The 20,944-nt window shown below is 39.4% G+C and overlaps 1 protein-coding gene across 2 annotated transcripts; it reads right to left on the reverse strand.

Moving 5' to 3' along the window:
- Positions 1 to 3,421: 3,421 nt before the first annotated feature.
- On the reverse strand, positions 3,422 to 19,985 carry gk (glycerol kinase). Of its 2 annotated transcripts, XM_061889976.1 has the most exons (21): positions 19,786 to 19,985; positions 17,312 to 17,385; positions 17,130 to 17,236; positions 16,986 to 17,063; positions 16,829 to 16,908; positions 13,364 to 13,501; positions 13,170 to 13,279; positions 13,033 to 13,099; positions 12,884 to 12,901; positions 12,093 to 12,128; positions 11,946 to 12,013; positions 11,842 to 11,884; positions 11,687 to 11,767; positions 10,510 to 10,588; positions 8,074 to 8,170; positions 7,910 to 7,994; positions 7,701 to 7,821; positions 5,490 to 5,633; positions 4,743 to 4,829; positions 4,571 to 4,657; positions 3,422 to 4,488 (listed from the first exon to the last, which is right to left on the reverse strand). In XM_061889976.1, exons 1-21 carry the CDS (start codon positions 19,876 to 19,878, stop codon positions 4,478 to 4,480), a joined length of 1,704 nt encoding a protein of 567 aa, XP_061745960.1. In that variant the 5' UTR covers positions 19,879 to 19,985; the 3' UTR covers positions 3,422 to 4,477. The 2 variants fall into 2 exon arrangements, with proteins under 2 accessions (XP_061745960.1, XP_061745961.1); XM_061889977.1 differs by lacking the exon at positions 12,884 to 12,901 and having other exon boundaries at positions 19,786 to 19,984.
- Between the last annotated feature and the right edge of the window lie 959 nt (positions 19,986 to 20,944).

A 20,944-nucleotide genomic window follows, 5' to 3' on the forward strand; every position in this document is an offset into this window, starting at 1 on the left:
ATATATATATATACTTGAACATTGATTTAAATTGTCAGGAAAGAAGAGGAAGGAATTTAAAAGGTAAAAAGGTATATGTCTTTAAAAATCGTAAAATCATTTCTAATGTTGTATTTTTTCTCTAAAATTGTCTTTCTGAAAGTTATAAGAAGCAAAGTAAAAAAATGAATGAATGTATTTAAACAAGTGAAGACCAAGTCTTTAAAAGATTTTCTTGGATTTTCAAATTCTATTTGAGTTTTGTCTCTCTTGGAATTAAAAATGTCGAGCAAAGCGAGACCAGTTTGCTAGTAAACAAATACAATTTAAAAAATAGAGGCAGCTCACTGGTAAGTGCTGCTATTTGAGCTATTTTTAGAACAGGCCAGTGGGCTACTCATCTGGTCCTTACGGGCTACCTGGTGCCCGCGGGCACCGCGTTGGTGACCCCTGCTCTATGCTCTCCAGGAGCCCTAATTGTTAAAAAAATAATCCATATATTTTGTTATAGTTTGAAAATGAAAAATATCAAAATAGCCCCCGCATGCTTACATTTTTCCGTGTGCGGCCCTCTGTGGAAAAAGTTTGGACACCCCTGTCTTAAAGTGTCCCCAGACAGGCTTTGTTACAGCACTTTATATGCATGTAATACAGCAGGGGTAGGAAACCTATGGCTTTAGAGCCAGATGTGGCTCTTTTGATGACTGCATCTGGCTCTCAGATACATCTTAGCTGACATTGCTTAACACGATTAGTAGTGAATAATTACGCTGGTAATCAGTGTTAAAAATAACGTTCAACATATAAAACATTCTTATGCATTTTAATCCATCCATCCGTTTTCAACCGCACCTGTTCAAGAAGTCACATCAATGGTAAGAAGTCCATCCATCCATTTCTACAGCGTGTCCCTTTTGGTGTTGCGGGGGTTGCTGGAGCCTATCTCAGCTGCATTTGGGCGGAAGGGGGGTACATCCTGGACAAGTTGCCACCTCATCGCAGGGCCAACACGGATAGACAGACAACATTCACACACCAGGGCCAATTTAGTGTTGCCAAAGAAGTATTTTATTTATTATTGGTTAGCTTCAGAATGAAAATTATATAAAAAAATAAGACTTATGGTTTGTGCAGCCCTTTGAGACACTAGTGATTTAGGGCTATATAAGTAAACATTGATTGATTGGTTGATTAATACTTTTAAAATGTAGGTCTGACTTAAAAACGCATATATTTATTTGTATTCAGTGTTAAAAACTATGATATGGCTCTTATGGTAATACACTTTAAAATATTAGGCTTTCATGGCTCTCTCAGCCAAAAAGGTTCCCGACCGGTAATAAAATATATGCTCAAATTCAGCCTAGTTCAGACTATTCAGCTTTTAACATGTATACACACAAGTGTTTCATTTGTTTCCCCTTATAGTAAAAGTGTCCCCAATCGTTACATTTATAGCACTTTATATACTAAAATTTCATTTAATATTGTCCTCTTTCAGTAAAGGTGTCCCCAGACAGGCTTTGTTTAATTTACAGCACTTTATATGTATGGAATACAGTAGACCAGGCCTTTATGCTCAAGTTCAGGCTGGTTACGATACATGGATGTAATAATTTATCTAAACATGTATACACAAGTTCAAGTATTTCATTTAATTTTTTTGGTTGTCAAACTGCAAATATTTGTTTAATTTACAGCACTTTAGCAATGTTCATTGCTTATAAAGCACTTTAAACTTTAAGTATGACTAAATGCTTTTTTGACTTCCCTTTCCTTACTGACCACCAAGTGATCCTAGGGCCAGGGCCCAGAGGCCAATATGACGAGTGAAATAATGTCAATTAAATCAAAGCATCTAGTTTTTTCAAATACAAGATACACGAGGGGACGGCGTGGCGCAGTGGGAGAGTGCCCGTGCGCAACCCGAGGGTCACTGGTTCAAATCCCAACTAGAACCAACCTTGTCACGTCCGTTGTGTCCCGAGCAAGACACTTCACCCTTGCTCCTGATGGGTGCTGGTTGGCGCCTTGCATGGCAGCTCCCTCCATCAGTGTGTGAATGTGTGTGTGAATGGGTAAATGTGGAAGTAGTGTCAAAGAGCTTTGAGTACCTTGAAGGTAGAAAAGTGCTATACAAGTACAACCCATTTATCATTTATTTATTTCTATGCATTTCAGGATTTTGGGGAGCCAAACCCTAAAAATTCTGAAAGGTGGCACTGGCAAGCCTACCAGAGATTCACAACAGGTAGCAGGCCCAATCAAAATTACCACAGGTTTTTGCAGTTAATATTATTAGTACAATGTGTGTTGTTGTTTGGGAGTTGTATTTGAAGAATGTGTTAAAGGACAACAAGAAAAGATTCTTTGGACAACCTTGAAATATGGTGTCAAAAGAACCACCCAAATCCACAGATCAAAATCAATCAATGTTTATTTATATAGCGCTAAATCACAAGTGTCTCAAAGGGCTGCACAAGCCACAAAGACATCCTCGGTTCAGAGCCCTTAAACTCACAACCCACTGGGATGTCAATGTGAATGACTATGAGAAATCTCGGGGAGGACTGCAGATTGTAACATTGTAACATTATCCCCGTGTTTAGTCATAACTGGGACACATGCTCGTGGATTATATAAAAAGCGAAAACATTGTTCGATGGTTGCAGACTCAATACAGAGTTCCCTCGCCACTTTGTGGTTTACTTACTGCGACCTCAGTTCATCGTGGATTTTAGAGTACCATTGACTACATTGAGAGTGGAGTGCTCATTGAAGTTTTATGTTAAAATGTTGTCGGTTTTAGAGCCTATGAAGTATTTTTCATCCATCCATTTCCTACCGCTTGTCCCTTTCAGGGTTGCAGGGGGTGCTGGAGCCTATTTCAGCTGAATTCAGGCGGAAGGCGGGTACACCCTGGACAAGTCGCCATCTCATCGCAGGGCCAACACAGAGATATTCACACACTAGGGCCTATTTAGTGTTGCCAATCAACCTATCCCCGGGTGCATGTCTTTGGAGGTGGGAGGAAGAAATATTCAAATGTGCGTGTGAAAACCGTGTGGACGGCTTAAAGAGAAATTCCTCCAATATTCCATTAAATCAAAATATTTTTCCAAAATCACAGAAATTTAGCATGTAATAATCGAGGGGAACACTACAACTTTTTTGCGACGATAAATAAGACAATATGATCCTTTATTTATCCCACAACGGGGATATTTACAGCATTAAAGCAGAAAAGGGCAAACAAAGTGAACAAACAACTTAAATAAAAAAACTAAGCTAAAAATAAAAAATATACAAGAAACAACAAATGTTACGGTATTGAACTTTCAGCAAAAAAATAAAGATTACTTGAGTGCTGCAGTTTTAGTAAAGAGTAAAATACTACCAAAAAAAGAGTAAAAGCCTAAATGTAAAATCACACAAAGAAAAGTTGTCCAAAGAATAATTTATTTCAGATATTTTTCTGCATGTAACCAATATTTTCCCACAACAATGAAAGCATCAGAACAAAGTGCATATCTTCATGGTGATCATACATTACAAAATGACAAGACACTTTTTCATTATGGTTACCGCGATCTACAGTAGTTTCTGTCCATAATTTGACAAACTTTTAGGTCTTGACAGTTTTACCATTCAGGTGTGCACACACAAATAAATACAGATCTATATTCATTCTGCAAGTACTTGATCAAGTGCGTTGATTAGACACTTTCATATAAGAAGATCCATAGACCAATATTTAAATACATTTTTATGCTTACGTCTGATTTACAATCAGTTCAGCAAATTTGTAATTGGAAATTCCACATACCGTAATATTTTTTCCCCTTTAAAACATTGATAGACCCACAAAGGAAAATGCTGTATAAAGTGCTCTAAAAATTAAGTAAAACAAGTTTTAGGAGGGGTGGTAACTGAAAAATAAGTTGTGTGAATGTACTGGTTTTAAAGATTAAAACGTTAATCCGGCAGTAAGTATCGACAACACATTGACATAGTAAGCAAAACATCCTGCATGCCTTCTCCTGCTGTAGTTCATGTTCAACAAGACAATTTAAAAAGGGGAAAAGGTCACATTCACAGATCCGCCAACCTTGAAGTCATTTTACGAGGGCTCTGATGGTTAGCTATCTTTGTTGCAAGAGAACAATGGAAAAGTGAGAACTAATCCATCGACGTTATTGCAAATGTTGATCCAAAATCAGAGGAGAGGACATTTGCAAAAGCGAATTGTATTCTTTAGAATAATCTACTAGAAGTAGTCCAATCACATGCTGCTGCAGTACAAGGTCTAAGACTGCACTTGAAAGTGAAACAAAATATGTACCTGGAAAGGAGCAAAGTGTATTCAAGGGACAGAAAACGAAAAATGCTTTCATGTTGGCAGCTCTGCTTTCAGTATCTGTTTCATGAGCCTTTTTTCTTCTGCAGTGACTTCTTGGAGAAATTGAAAGAAATCCTGATTACCGCCAGATGCCAGGGACTATTTGTGGCCTTTAGGTGACAGACAGGAGTTGTTTTTTAGTTTTGATGACAATGATTTTAGTCTTCAGAACTGAAACAAGTGAACACCAACCTGCAATATAATTGGCTCCAATCAGCATCAGCATGCTGCCCATGATGTAGAAGCCCAGTGGGACACTGCTAAAGATGCTGCTTTCACCTGATCACAAAAGTAAGACGTCACACAAACCATGCTTAAAAGGGATTCAGTAAATAAATACTATAATCAAAATGAACCTTCCTACCATTTCCATTAAACGGAAGCTCTGTGGTCTCCCAGTTCATAGACTTCTGAACCGCTTTCTTCCAACGCGCATACCGGAACTCACTCTCTGCCAGAAACATCAAGATAATCACACTAACTAATCTTGAACTGCGGTGTGGAACTTCCATTTTTCATTTGTAGTCCATTTTCAAAAAGAGGTCAGACAAAATTTGAATACTACAAAAACCGAAGTGCTTTTTTAACATAAGAAGTAATGTTGATTCAATTAATCTGTTCCGGACACACAAACATGTTCCCACAAAACCCATTTTATAGAGATTATTTTAGTTTTATATGCAGAAAATAATGTCAAATACAAATAAATGACAGATAATAAACATTTTACATTACTTTTACCTTAATTGAAGACGAGTTGTCAAAGACAACTAGAGGGAGAGCCATCTATTAAAGCATATCCAACCGTGGAGGGATGGACACCAATCACTTGTCCATTTGGTTATGGTTATAGTTCAAGTTTGTTTCAAACATGCTATAGAGATTGGCGAAAATTTTACTCTAGTTGGATCAAATTTAGATGGATGTATTGTCGAGCAAAATGTGATGAAATGGTTGAAATCCCTATTTGCACATGTGCGACAGTTTTTTTTTTTTCCAAGTCAGTCTATTTTTAGGCGCATTTGCAACTAAATTTGTCGCACCGTACAGCCTTTAAACCAAGTTACCACTGTACCTGCCATGTGAGTGGGACGTGCACCTGTTGATATACCTTCAGTGTTGATCTGAGGATCAAACTTCTCTGACGTCACTTCACTCAGGTCGTCTGGGTTCAGACTCCACACGCTGACACCCTCTGCTGCACCGGCTGCCATCGCTGCCCCCAGAGCGGTAGTCTCAGGCATGGAAGGCTTTACTAAAGACATGGAACAATAATTATTTTTAACATTCCTTCAGGAAATACGTATCTTTAAGAAAAGCAACTTTTGTTTTGCATATGACAATAACAAAGTCCACTTTAAGGTAGGGTTGTCTTTGGATGAAGATTTTCATGATGCTCACTCGAATCTATGGCATTGCTGCTTTTTTCCAAGAGAAAAATAAAAAGTAATTTCATTGATTTACTGTAGCTCTAGCAGCTAGATGGTGACAAGTCCAAAGATAAAGGCCTACTGAAATGAGATGTTCTTATTTAAACGGGGATAGCAGGTCCATTCTATGTGTCATACTTGATCATTTCGCGATATTGCTGTATTTTTGCTGAAATTATTTAGTAAAGAACATCGACGATAAATTTCACAACTTTTGGTGCTGATAAAAAAGCCTTGCCTTTACCGGAAGTCGCAGACGATGACGTCACAAGGGTGAGGGCGCTTCACATTTTTAATGGGAGCCTCCAGCAGCAAGAGCTATTCGGACCGAGAAAACGACAATTTCCCCATTAATTTGAGCGCGGATGAAAGATTCGTGGATGATGATATTGATAGCAAAGACTACAAAAATTAAAAAAAATTAAAATAAAGTTTAAAAAAAGGCGATTGCATTGGGACGGATTCAGATGTTTTAGATACATTTACTAGGATAATTCTGGGAAATCACTTATCTTTCTATTGTGTTGCTAGTGTTTTAGTGAGACTAAATAGCACCTGATAGTCGGAGGGGTGTGTCCACGGGTGTCTTGAGGCCAGTGTTTGAGGGAAGTCACAGCAGATACAAGGACGGCGCAAACTCCACCGGTAAGAGGCGACTTTTTAATAATATTTTCTCACCGAAACCTGCCAGTTGACAAGTGGTCGGGAACCATGTTCGCTTGACCGCTCTGATCCATAGTAAAGCTTCACCTCCGGGAATTTTAAACAAGGAATCACTGTGTGTTTGTGTGGCTAAAGGCTAAAGCTTCCTAACTCCCATCTTTCTACTTTGACCTCTCCATTATTAATTGAACAAATTGCAAAAGATTCAGCAACACAGATGTCCAGAATACTGTTTAATTGCGCGATGAAAAGAGACGACTTTCAGCCGCGAACAGTGCTGCTCTAATATTTCCTGACAGTCCTGACGTCACACGCTCGCGTCATCATTCCGCGACGTTTTTAACAATAAACTCCGCGGGAAATTAAAATTTGCAATTAAGAAACTAAACCGGCCGTATTGGCATATGTTGCAATGTTAATATTTCATCATTGATATATAAACTATCAGACTGCGTGGACGGTAGTAGTGGGTTTCAGTAGGCATTTAAGGAAAAATTTGAATAAATATTTTGTTAAAATGAACAAAACAGATCTCAATTAGCTAAACCTTTCAGATAGGAAAAACATGGTAAAGATTGGATTGTGAGGCCCAGCATCGAGAAGAAAACAAACTTGACTAAATAGAAGAAGTACGAGTCGTAACAAATTTTGCATATGTGAACTTGCGGAAGGATCGTTACCTTTGCAAGAGACCTACACCTAGTGGGCGTATCCAATTTCAGGCGAGTCCGGCGCGTCTCTCCATGTAGAAACATCCTTACAACATTCTTGATTTTTAGGTGCGGACCAAGTTTTTTAGAGGATGAGATTTGTGGGAGGCCAATACACAGCCAGCTGTTATTAAACCAGCAAGCATTGACCGCTCTGATAAAGGCTAAAGTGACATCAGAAACTGAGCAGTAAGAGTGATCATTTACTCTTTAAAAACTGTTTGTCTGCACACAATAACATTTTACTACTATTTAAAGAACTTATGATGAACACAATCGATCCATCATCCTCAGCAGGTACTCAACTTGCCTCCCTTGCTCGCAGGGGACGATTCAACTGCGAGATTTATAGTCGAATCAGACTCCTCCAAATCGTCGACTTTTCGACTATTTGAAGACAGCCCTACTTTAAAGGATTTTGACTTTGTAACATGAGATTCTCCACATTCTACAGTAACGTGATACAATTTTCACATCAGGCAGCAATGATATGGAAAAAAAAGCAATGGGAAGGCCTACCAACGGGGATGCAGAGTATGTCCGCCTGCAGTTGCATCAGCAACCTGTTGGAAGTCATTCCTCCATCAACCTGCAGCTGAGTGAGAGGAATGCCGCTGTCCTGATTCATTGCATCTAGGATCTGCAAACAAATAAACAGGTATTCGAGCACAATTTCCAACCACTTTAAGGAGAGATATGCTTGTCTGTGTGTCTGTGTGAGGTTTCACCTCTCTTGTTTGGAAGCAGACAGCTTCCAGTGCAGCAAACGCTAAGTGACTCTTATTGGTGAACTGGGTTAACCCACAAATGACCCTGGGACACACAAAAAGATTCAGTAGACAGAAAGTACATGGAGTAGTTCTGCTCTCAAGTGGTCCAAACTCGGTCCTACCCTCTGGCACTGGGCTCCCAATAAGGAGCATAGAGGCCGGAAAAGGCAGGAACAAAGTAACACCCATACGATGTTCCAACTGATGCTGCCAACTTTTCTGCATAGAGTAAAAATGTGCCCACTTGAAAAAACTTTGTTATATCTTCTGAAGGGGAAATACAATAGAAATTAAACTTGGATATCATTTAGAGTAGTGTGGATTTACAATCCACTGAAAATAACTCACCACAGCCATTATTGTACAAATAGCTGACAAAACAATTACACTTCACAGGTCTAAAGCAGGGCTGTCAAACTCAAATACAGAGTGGGCCAAAATTTAAAACTCAACGAAGCCGTGGGCCGAGGTTGAACAAATTAATCCTTTAATAGGGACCCAAACAAGTTTTGCATTGAATATTGACCAAGCAAGGCTTATATAACTTTATTGTGACATGCAAAATCGAGTTTTAAATAATAATAATTATAAAAATATCAACGGCATATCAAATAACATAAAAATACAAATTGAATGCCTCTTTTCGGCGGCGGGTTTGAGTTGGGGCGGGGTTTGGTGGTAGCAGTGGTGTATATTGTAGCGTCCCGGAAGAGTTAGTGATGCAAGGGGTTCTGGGTATTTGTTCGGTTGTGTTTATGTTGTGTTACAGTGCGGATGTTCTCCCGAAATGTGTTTGTCATTCTTGTTTGCTGTGGGTTCACAGTGTGGCGTTTATTTGTAACAGTGTTAAAGTTGTTTATACGGCCACCCTCAGTGTGACCTGTATGGCTGTTAACCAAGTATGCCTTGCAAACACTTGTGTGTGTGTATGAACCGCATATATTATGTGAGTGGGCCATGACGATGTTTGTATGGAGGAAAAGCGTACCTGGTGACATGTAGAGAACACCAAAGGCAGTGCTTTTACGGCCCGCCCCCAATATTATTGTCAGGGTGGAAATCGGGAGAAATTCGGGAGGGGCACTGATTTTCGGGAGTCACACGGGAAAATCGGGAGGGTTGAGGAGTGTGAGTATTAGAGGTGAATGCGGTGTTACAGCGGCGGGCCAGCTCTAATGTTAATTTGATATTGCCTCAAGGGCCAAATGAAATTACACGGGGGCCAGAGTTTGACACCCATGGTCTAAAGTGTCAATATTTATTTCACTCCTCTATGACATTACAGAGCTGATGGATGTTAAATACCCTTGCACTCCTCCTTCGTCCACATTTTTCGAAGCGCGGCAGTTGCTCCAACGAAATACTGACAGTTACAGAAGCGGCTCAGATGACAAGAGTGGGTCACATGGTACAATGAAAACAGCAAACAATGCCAACAAAGTAAATCTTTAACTCTTTAATATGTCACAACTTTGTGGCTCTGCAGCAAATAATTACAAGCACAGGATTAACTGTCAGTAATGTTAAAGATGACAACTTTGGATGGGATAGACTTATAGATGACACTGACTGACAGCAGACAAACTTTGTGAAGCTGCTTTATAAAAAAATTTTTTTTAAAAGTTGTAAAAAATGCCACATTTACATGTGGACCAAAAATGACAACCTGCAGGTAAACTAAATAAACGTGATTTCAAAGAAGCTTTAAAGATGCTTTAATAATTTATATTTTAGTCAACTAAATGTACTGTGATTTTAGCTGGCTAAAAATGTAGTGAAAATCTAGCCGACTAAAACTAAATCAATGTAGATTATCAAAAATATACTAAAACTAGGAGACTTGTTCGTCAAAAGACTGAGTAAAACTAAATGAAAACTGCTGTCAATATGAACACAGGTAGGTTTGTGACTATGTTGAAAAAAAGCTTTGTTTCACAACATCATAGTAAATATTAAAATGTAGGTTTCCCCTCAAAGAACCACTGCTCTCTAACACCAGCAGTACTCATGCAAGTCCAGGCCATGACGCTATTATGCTTGATTATAGGCCAGACAATTACCAGGTAGGTTGGTGTTCACTTTCGTTGTCAGCTATTTAGACAATATTGGCTCCATTGCACAATTTTCAGTGAAAGAGTAACTAACTGTATGCTGCTTTACAAGCTGTACAATGACACTCTAAATCAGGGTTATTTAAGCAAACACATATTTTACCTTAGAAACATAGTGTACTCTAACATGTTAATTATCTAACATGTTAATTATGTCCCTTATGCCATCTAGTGGAGGAGCATTTAATTTGTTTTGCTCATTTTTTTCTGTTCCTGGCATTGAAGGATGAACAAAAATTTGTAGTAAATAATTTTGGACCAATCTAGTGAAATACAATAACTTACGCTCATGGCTTATTGTGGTGGGCAGCTTAAAAGTTCATCCAAGTTTAATTACAGTGATATTGTCCCCTGAGAATAACTACTGCAATAAAAATGGCTGCCAAGGGGTGTATTATTTTTTGTTAGCTACTGCACTTTAAAAGATGTGTTGATAGCGGAACATACCAAGCTCTTTTGAAGATCCAATGATCCCAAGATTGTCCTGCAGCCAACGGACCACAGCTCCTGCTATGGCTACTGAACCCTGGTGAGAATCCAATGGGATTTATTGTTTGATGGGTATGCTCATTTCAAAAATTGTATTCATTGTTTATTTAATGGATCCCCACTAGCTGACGCCAAGGCGACCGCTAGTCTTCCTGGGTCCATATAAGAGCCTACAAATTAAAAATACAAATGGATACATACATTACCAAAAAATATACAAAAGAAAAGTACAACTTTAGATAACAATGCTAGTTAATTAAACCCAGTATTAAAAATTCATGTAATGTAGGCAGCTGCAAAAGGTGTACATTCAAAGCTGTCTTGAATGATGATTTACTTTGTGAGAGATTAATGTGAGATGGCAACTGATTCCAGAATGATATACTTCTATACATGACTTTATGTTTGAAGAGCTTGGTCCTGGGAGCAGGAACTGCCAAACAGCCATTGCTGGCATTTCTAGTGTCATGAATGCGTGTGTTAGTTGATTTTAAAAACTGTTTGTAAAAGTAATCTGGTGATTGATCTAACATGATAGTTCTAAAGAACATAAGGAGACTACAATGCATCTTTTGTTCAACAGATAACCAGGACATGCGTGAACGCATATATTAAATATTAGTGCGCAAAGAACAAGTCCAGCTGCTCTGTTCTAAACAAGTTGCAGTTTGTTCAGGTCAGACTTAGTCGTAGCAGACCATATTATAGGACAGTAACGAAGATGACAGAAAACCAAGGACTGTATGACTTAACCCATTGTTGAAGATGTCAAGTAAGTGGAGCATTTCCTGATCATGGCTAAACCTCTTCACATTTTCATTAAAATACCATCAATAAGATCGGACCATGACAGTTGACTGTCTAATAGCACACCAAGCAGTTTTGCTTTTTTAACCTGCTCACTAAGTATATCTAACATATGCCTGGATCCAAAAAGAAAGCTTTTTGTTTTGTCAATATTCACAAGTATATTATCTTTTACCCAGCGTCTCTCTCTCTCTCTCTAGGTCCTGATTTAAGTTATTTTCTAGGTCATTCTAGGTAAAGGCAGTACTGTACAGAGTTGTGTCGTCTGCATACGTAACCATATTGGTACTTGTTGTAACACAAGGGAAAGTCATTAGTAAAAATGTACCTCCAATGCATAGCAGGGAGGCTTGTCTCGACCCAGTTTGTAGGCCACAGTGGTCAAAAGACCGTGGTCAGACATTACTGGCTGCAAAAGAGAACATCAAAACATTTTTGAAAGGATGTTCTAAACGACGGACATTTATTAGTCAGTGGCATCACCTTGGGTCCAGTGTTGCGCAGCAAAAAGCAACCTGTTCCATACCTGAAAGACAAACATTGTGACCTGGTGCTCTCTAAAAATCGCAGGGCACACACACACTTACGTGTTTTTAGCCTGCCCATCCTGGAAGCACATTTGTCCGACCAGCGCTGCCGATTGATCCCCAAGACACTGGAAGGACATGCGTGAACATCAGATGGTGTCACAGTGATTCACATTAAACTATAAAATTCATGAAATAAAAACTTACCCCTGAAATGGGAATACCAGAGAGTGCTCCAGACTTCTGCAAAAAAAATCAAATATGATATTTATTTACTGGAACGGAATTAGTGTACTCAGATATACAAGTAAATCACATTCAAAGGCTGTATGGAATAAAACATGTCTAAAAATGTCACAATTTGTTGCTAAAAAGTTAAAAGAAAACAACCATTGCCACGTGAAGCCACCTTGCCCAGACAATATCACAGTAAAAACAATAACCACATAAAGCAATAACAGTACTGCAAATTCGGTACAACTTCAACTAAGGTTTACTCCTACTTCAAGGGCATTTTTTTTTATTTAATAATATTTTTTTTTTAAAGCAGTGCATGCAAGTGAGACAAGCCCCAGCATTTACAGGCAAATGCCTTAGACTGACGTTTCCATAAATATTAAAATATTAGTTTCAGTACAATAGGCCAAAACTAAATATTTTTGAAATACACCTGTGTTCACATGGACATGAACTAAATCTCTTTACTCCTTTGTGAGGCCACCGGTTGGGCACTGTTATAGGAGTGAGGAGATTTAGAAGCTTTAATGGGGTTGGTTGCTGCAGCAGAAAGAGGGTGGGTGACAATCACAAGAGAGGCAAATTGGCACACAAACCAACCACCACATATTCAAACAAACACATCAAACTATTTGTTGCTGTAATAAAAAATAGGCTTGTGGGATTCAGAGTGTGCCACTAGGTCAAATAAGCAGAAAAAGCAGGGTGGGTTTTTTTTAGCATGATGAGTAAGGTGATGGAAGAGTTACAGAATTACTTACCCAGCTAGAACATATTTTCTACCGGTGAGAGAGGAAGGACAATGACATACAATATAATGCCTAAAAGATTTCTTAGTCAAAGTTCATGCAATCATTTGTTGTTTTAGAAACAGCATGCCGCTAAGCATGAATTCCAAACAATGGCTCACCATGAGGCCGTAGATTTCTGAAGAGCTTCTCACTCGCGGCAGGATTTCCATTGGAATGCCAAAATATCTGAGGGGGATTGGAAAAAACATTGTAAGTGGATGCAAGACGTACGCACAAAGCAAAGCAGGTGCCTTACTTGCAGAGCTCTGGGTCCCAGTCCATAGTGTGAATGTTGAACAGCATGGTTCTACTGGCGTTGGTCACATCTGTGCAGTGGACCCCACTTGACTTGCCGCCGGTTAGACACTGCAGGGACATTTACAAAATACCCAGTCAGCTCCTCTTTCACAAAAAAAAAAAAAAAAAGTCAACAGGCAACAAAAGCCTCACCCAAATTAGCCAAGAATCAATGGTGCCAAACATGGCACGGTGAGAAACAACAGCTTTGTGGACCTCCTCTACGTTGTCCATCAGCCAGCGAAGTTTCACTGCACTGAAGTAAGTGCTGATTGGGAGACCTGTTTTGTGCTTTTTAAAGGCAGTGAAATGTTATTTGTTTAACTCAAATCAACCATCAAAGTTTATTTATATAGCCCTTAATCACAAGCGTCTCAAAGGGCTGCACAAGCCACAACAACCTCAGCTCAGAACCCACATCAGGGCAAGAAAAAACTCAATCCAATGGGAACAATGAGAAACCTCCGAGGGGGGATTAAATGTAAAATGAAGTCAATTAGGGTAGATATTGTACAGCACTTGCAATCCAGCCAAGGTGGTTGCTACTTAAAGGGGACCTATCGTTCAAAACCAACATTTCTTACCGATTGGTACAAGTTTGAGTATTTGTAATCTGCACAAGTCCGGAGAATTTGAAATAAAATGTTTTTTCATTGTGTTTCACTTTGTAGCTGTATGTTAAAATGGCCCCACTGAAGTTGCAGCTGGTTGTATCAGCTCTGTGTTTTTTTTATGTCTTTTATAATCTTGTGTGTCTCTTGCTTTCATGCGTTTTAAACTAATTTGTGTGGACTTTTTGTATATGCGCTGCAACCACATAATTTCCTCAATGTGGGGGATAAATAAGGTCTATCCCATCTCCATACATGGTTGCTTTGCGCGAGTCCACGCTGTAGTCAATAAGCGCCATTTTCTTTATCCTGTTGTGGGGCAGACTCGCTCATACATGCACATGCATCTTCTACTGTCGTCATTTAGAACAAAGTAGTGTATAGTTTGAACTAATGTCTGTCAGTAGACGCGCAGTAAAAGAGCTAAAAATTACAACATTGCTGTCGGGGGAAGACAGTCAAAGCGGAAGAACATAAATAAGACCGCCCACAAAATACAGATGCACTGTGCTTCAACATACGGGTATTATGGTGTGCGTGTATCAGGACCCCCAAATGGCATCTGTTAGGAGATATTATTTGGTGCTTTGTTTTACCCTATTATGGAAAACCAACTTTTCTAACCTATTGGTACCTGCTGATGTGTATTTAGGATCTTCATAAGTACCGAAAATTTGAAATCAAACCTTGGCGGCATTGCGCAGATATTAAAATGGATGGATGGATGGATGGATTTATAAAACAATCTTGCCTTCCATACGTCCTTAAAGTGAAGTGAAGTGAATTATATTTATGTAGCGTTTTTTCTCTAGTGACTCAAAGCACTTTACATAGTGAAACCCAATATCTAAGTTACATTCAAACCAGTGTGGGTGGCACTGGGAGCAGGTGGGTAAAGTGTCTTGCCCAAGGACACAACGGCAGTGGCTAGGTTGGCAGAAGTGAGAATTGAACCTGCAACCCTCAAGTTGCTGGCACGGCCACTCTACCAACCGAGCTAAACCACCCCTAAAACAGGACGTTGCATCACCAATTGGAAAAACCATCGATTGTCCATATATGGTGTGAATGTATTCCAGCATGCTTTGCACGCATCAGCCATTGTAGTCAGTAAGATAATTTTTCTCTATCCTCTAGATGTGGGGCATGGACATTCATCCTCCACTGTTCCCATTACTAACACCAAGTAGAGTATGGTTTAATCTGTATTCTCAATAAACTTGCTATGGAAGCGCTAAACACTACAACAAAAGATGGCGGGAGAAGATGCAGTCAAAGTGGAGCCCCGTAAATAAGACCGCCCACAAAACCGCGCATCCTGACAGGACGGTCAGAAAGCAGCTTGAAAACAGTCTGTCAAACATAACATAGGCAACATTTCACTAAAAAAACCCACTATTAATCGTTATGTTAACTACAAAGAACCGTCATAAATGTAGGGGGAAAAAAAATCATAATATGACCCCTTGAAAAAGTTATTTTATTAATAGATAAAATTTTTAACTAGTAAATAAATGCGATCAAATGTCTGCTTACAATGGATCTGCACTAATCTGCCTATAAAGCGCTTAAAAAAACATCCAAACATCCATCAATCCATTTTCGACCACGTATTCATCAGAAATACTTTAATAATCCCTGGGGAGAAATTCTGCTGGAAGTATGCTGTATATGTAAAGGTCTCCCGTGCAAAGGCAAAACCTAGTAACTCACTTCTAGCTGATTTTGAGACAACAAAGGAAAACCAATCTATCTTGATTCTGTCTTACAAAGATTTACAAAGTCATCAAACGTATAGATGTTTTCTTGAGCTTTCATTTTCTTGCCGATTGAGCCATGGATTGAATTTGCTCTCATGAACGTGTGCCCTTTCTCCAGATATTTTATCACAATCTCGGGTGGGCCCCATTCTGCGTTTGCACATTGGGCAAGAGCCGTGTACAGCGTCCAGTTTTTATTTTGACCTCCACAGTTATCTGCCCAAAAGAGTATGCAAGGGGAAGAATCAACAACAATACATTTAATGAAGGTTCTTGCAACGTCCTGGGCCAATCTTCCAAATATCCCCTCGTGCCATAATATCACATAATCAGGTTGACCGTCGGCCCCCATTCGTGCAAATGTCTCATTAAAGACAATAAGGCGACTAAAAAAAGAAGCTCCGATTGGTCCCTTGAGATACTAGGTTTTTCCGTTGTATCTACGCGGTTATGTGGTAGTTGCTAGGTCCTGCCATGCTTACTTACGGAACACATTACAATATCGCATACACTAATGTAAAGCATATCACCTAGGAACTCCAAAATTATTATCAGCTCAGTTTTGACCAAAATTTAGTTACTGGGTTTTGCCTTTGGACGGGAGAGGTAGTAACAGGCACATTTATCAGATGTCTTTTTTTGCGTATTTTGATCATTTTGGGCATACACAGCGCATTAATTTCAAAACCGCGTCACAAAGTTCGCTTTTTTACTTCAACAACATCACTGATCACTACTCACTGCAGACATCATGAGCGACAACAAACATAATAATACATCACTTACTTTACAATGTCTGCTGTCATTAGGATGCTGACTGATAGAAAATTGGTAGTCATTTTTGGATGAAGAATGACTTCCAGTTCTCACAAAAAAAAAAAAAAGTGGAGCCGAGCGTATTTTTGTGTATTTCTCGCCATTGTCGGGTCTAAACTGGATGTCCAAGTGTCCAACTTGTCGGATTATATTCTCATCATTCTACTATCAAGGAGAGAGGCATTATTTATGATCTAGAATAAACTTTCACACACACCAAGGCAAGGAGGGAGCTCACCAGCCAATGTCGGCTGGTGAGCGTCATAGCCACACAAGCTATTGATCGCGGTGTTGTTATAAATAGTCTGCGTCTTGTCTTTCATAACGATTGTGAACGAATGGCATGATTCCAAAAAAAAAGTGCAGTTCCCCTTTAGGTTAACACTTATTTCTTGTAGAAAAGATAGTGGGGAAAATTTTGAAATATTAACCTTCAAGTGGTTTTTGTTCCTCCCTGGTGTTTTGTTAATCAGACTTTCAACTGTTGATTGAGTCCGCAGGTCAAGCCAAACTACAAAATAAAAAGGAAATAAGTTTGTCAGTTTAAGTAAGAGTACTCTTAGTAGCCAGATAAACAACAAACATCACCTATTGCATTGTAGAGGGGCTCGCCTGTTTCCTTGTCCCAAACAAGTGTGGTTTCCCTTTGGTTGGTCACGCCAATTGCTAGAAAGTGACAATCAAAACTATTATTCCATATAATGTAAACGCACAGGTCCAAATACTGCATACCTTTAATATTTGAGATGTCAATGTTAAGCTGGGTGAGTTTTTCACATGTGCGCTCCATGCACTCGTACACCGACTGCAGGATTTCTTTAGGGTCCTCTTCTACCCATCTAAGAGGTGCATTACAAAAAAGGTGTGTGATAATTTACAGGTAGTATTGCACCAGAGCTTGTTAATTGACTTACCCTTCTTTGGGAAAGCTCTGTTTGATTTCCACCTGATGGTGGCTGAGGAGTTCTGCCGTTTTGGAATTGAACACCTTCAAAGAGCACAATTAGTGTTTACTAAGCAGCTTACAGCTTTCATTTAAACCTTTCAGTGGTGGGTTCACAAGTATTTATATATGCTGATAGATATGTGTTGTAGTGGTGCACCTGTCACTTTATAATCCAACAAGCCTGAAGTACACTATATTGCCAAATATATTTGGCCACCTGCCTTGACCCACATATGAACTTCTAAACCCATATGGTTCAATATGTCGGTCCACCTTTTGCAGCTTCAACTCTTCTGGGAAGGCTGTCCACAAGGTTGAGGAGTGTGTTCATCGGAATTTTTGACCATTTTTCCAAAAGCGCATTGGTGAGGTCAAACACTGATGTTGGTCAAGAAGGCCTGGCTCTTAGTCTCCGTTCTAATTCCCAAAGGTGTTCATTGGGTTCAGGTCAGGACTCTGTGCAGGCCAGTCAAGTTAATTCACACTAGACTCTGTCATTCATGTCTTTATAGACCTTGCTTCATGCACAGTCATGTTGGAAGAGGAGGGGCCCGCTCCAAACTGTTCCCACAAGGTTGGGAGCATGGAATTGTCCAAAATGTTTTGGTATCCTGGAGCATTCAAAGTTAATTTCACTGGAAATAAGGTGTCAAGCCCAACTCTTGAAAAACAACCCCACACCATAATTCCGCCTGCAACAAATTTCAGACTCGGCACAATGCCGTCCGAAATCTACCGTTCTCCTGGCAACCTCCAAATCCAGACACGTCCATCCCATTACCCAGATGGAAAAGCGTGATTCATCACTCCAGAGAAGGCATCTCCACCACTATAGAGTCCAGTGGCGACATGCTTTACACCACTGCATCCCACGCTTTGCATTGGACTTGGTGATGTAGGGCTTAGAGCAGCTGCTCAGCCATGAAAACCCATTTCATGAAGCTCTCTGCGTACTGTACGTGGGCTAATTGGAAGATTACATGGAAGTTTGGAGCTCTGTAGGAACGGACTGCAAAAAAATATTTGCACTATGCTGACTCTCTGTCAGTTTACGTGGCCTACCACTTCGTGGCTGAGTTGCTATTGTTCCCAAACTCTTCCAAGTTGTTATAATAAATCCGACAGTTGACTTTAGAATATTTAGGAGAGAGGACATTTCATGACTGTATTTGTTGCACAGGTGGCATACTTTTTGTGTGAAGCGACTGAGATGTGAATCAGCACCTCAGATGTCCGAGTCCATGGTTCTCGCCCGGAAAAGGGTGGAGCGCCATCTCCGGATTGGGGAGGAGATCCTGCTCCAAGAGGAGTTCAAGTACCTAGGAGTTTTGTTCCCGAGTGAGGGAAGAGTGAATCGTGAGATCGACAGGCGGATCGGTGCGGCATCTTCAGTAATGCAGACGCTGTATCGATCCGTTGTGGCGAAGAAGGAGCTGAACGAAAACGCAAAGCTCTCAATTTACCGGTCTATCTACGTTTCCATTCCCACCTATGGTCATGAGCTTTGGGTTATGACTAGGGGTGTAAGATAAAATAAATTTGAATATGAATTGCGATTCTCACGGTGTGCGATTCAGAATTTTCTTTAAATCGATTTTTTTTTTTAATCAAACAAAACAATACACAGCAATACCATATCAATGCAATCAAATTCCAAAACCAAACCTGACCCAGCAACACTCAGAACTGCAATAAACAGAGCAATTGAGGATACACAAACACGACACAGAACAAACCAAAAGTAGTGAAAAAAAATGAATATTATCAAGAACAGTATCAATATTAGCTATAATTTCATCATAGCAGTGATTAAAAATCCCTCATTGACATTATCATTAGACATTTATAAAAAATAATGAAAAGAACAATAGTGTCACAGTGGCTTACACTTGCTTCGCATCTCATAAGCTTGACAACACACCGTGTCCAATATTTTTACAAAGATAAAATAAGTCATATTTTTGGTTCGTTTAATATTTAAAACTAATTTACATTATTGCAATCAGTTGATAAAACATTGTCCTTTACAATTAAAAAAGCGTTTTACTAAAATCTAATACTCTGCTTGCATGTCAGCAGACTGGGGTAGATCCTGCTGAAATCCTATGTATTGAAAGAATATAGAATCCTCTGAAATCGGGAAAAATTTGTTTTTGGATCGAGAATCGTGTTGAATTGAAAAAAAAAATTTGATTTTGAATCGAATCGTGACCCCAAAATCTATATTGAATCGAATCGTGGGACACCCAAAGATTCGAAGCCCTAGTTATGACAGAAAGTTTGATTAAACATTTTTTTTTATTAGAAAATGCAAATATTTTCAAGGCGCTCATGTAAGTTGTATAAACAAGTATGAACATAAATTAATTCGGGTGACAATATTCAATTTGCGAGCTAGCACTGCTTTACTAAACTAGCACAGATGGACCGCCGGTACGTTACCAAGAACCGTGTGGAGCTCGTGCCCTGGTCAATGGCGGCAACAAGCGGCCCAAGCTTTATTCGGTGTGAGGAGCCGGCCATGGTGCTGATCATGCGACTGGCGCGATTGGGACGAATCCGCCTGAGCCGCCACAGGGAATACTTCAAGCTGGCGGCGTCGAAGGGCAGGCACCCAGGCGCATACTTTATGCGCAAGTGTTGTCATTGGCGCATGACTATGACGTCACGCACAAGGACTTCTCTCTTTCAAGTATATCTATACACTTCATACACTAAACAACACCTTTAAAATTAATTGGATAAGACACTACTTGAAAGACCCTACCTCAATTTGGAACTTCATTTCTCATCATGTATTCTCTAACCTTGGAGGCCTAAAATTTTTGCTATTGTGTAATTATAACATTGACAGGATTCCTGTTGCGCTCTCAAACTTCCACAAACAAGCCCTTCTAGCATGGTCTCTTGTATACAAGCACAATTTTTCACCTACCAAATATTTCATCTGGAACAATAAAGACATATGTTACAAAAGGAAATATCTTTTCCTCAACAATTGGTTTAACAATAACATTATTTTAGTGAGTCAGCTTTTCAATAAGGAAGGTCAACTTTTTAATTACCAAGAATTTCTCAACCAATTTAAGATACCTGTGACTCCCAAACAATTTGCTATTGTATTTGATGCCATCCCAACAGGTGTTATTATGTTGTACAGGGCTTACACACCTCCTCTTTCTGCTGTAAAAATTGTGAATGATCCACTTGACACTCCCGTGGGGAAACTTTGCTTTGATCAAAAAAATAACAGAAAAATCCGCAGCTTATTCCAAAATGATTGTGTGTCTGTCTCCTATGTAATTTCCTTATGGAATAATGTTGTAAATGACATCTGTTGGACCAAAACATGGTCCCTTCCTAACAGGTATTTACTTACCAACAAAGTCAAAGAGATATCATTTAAAATCATCCATCGCTATTACCCTGTAAAGACTGTGATGGTTAGATACAAAAAGGACATTGATGTCACCTGCACCTTTTGTAACATGCACCCAGAGACTGTCAACCACTTGTTTTGGACTTGTGAAAACACTCGATCACTATGGCAGGGCATCTGTCGCTTCATCCTGGACAATATTTATGACAAATTTGTGCTGTA

Source organism: Nerophis ophidion, linkage group LG27, assembly GCF_033978795.1.
Source record: "Nerophis ophidion isolate RoL-2023_Sa linkage group LG27, RoL_Noph_v1.0, whole genome shotgun sequence".
Lineage (NCBI taxonomy): Eukaryota > Metazoa > Chordata > Actinopteri > Syngnathiformes > Syngnathidae > Nerophis > Nerophis ophidion.

Excerpts from the sequence above, each read along its gene's own strand:
- gk (XM_061889976.1), bottom strand. The coding sequence starts at position 19,878 with ATGATCAGCACCATGGCCGGCTCCTCACACCGAATAAAGCTTGGGCCG. Across the intron at positions 17,237-17,311 it reads CAGAGCTTTCCCAAAGAAGG|ATGGGTAGAAGAGGACCCTA; the intron begins GTAAGTCAATTA and ends TGCACCTCTTAG. Across the intron at positions 11,885-11,945 it reads GATGGGCAGGCTAAAAACAC|GTATGGAACAGGTTGCTTTT; the intron begins GTAAGTGTGTGT and ends TTTGTCTTTCAG.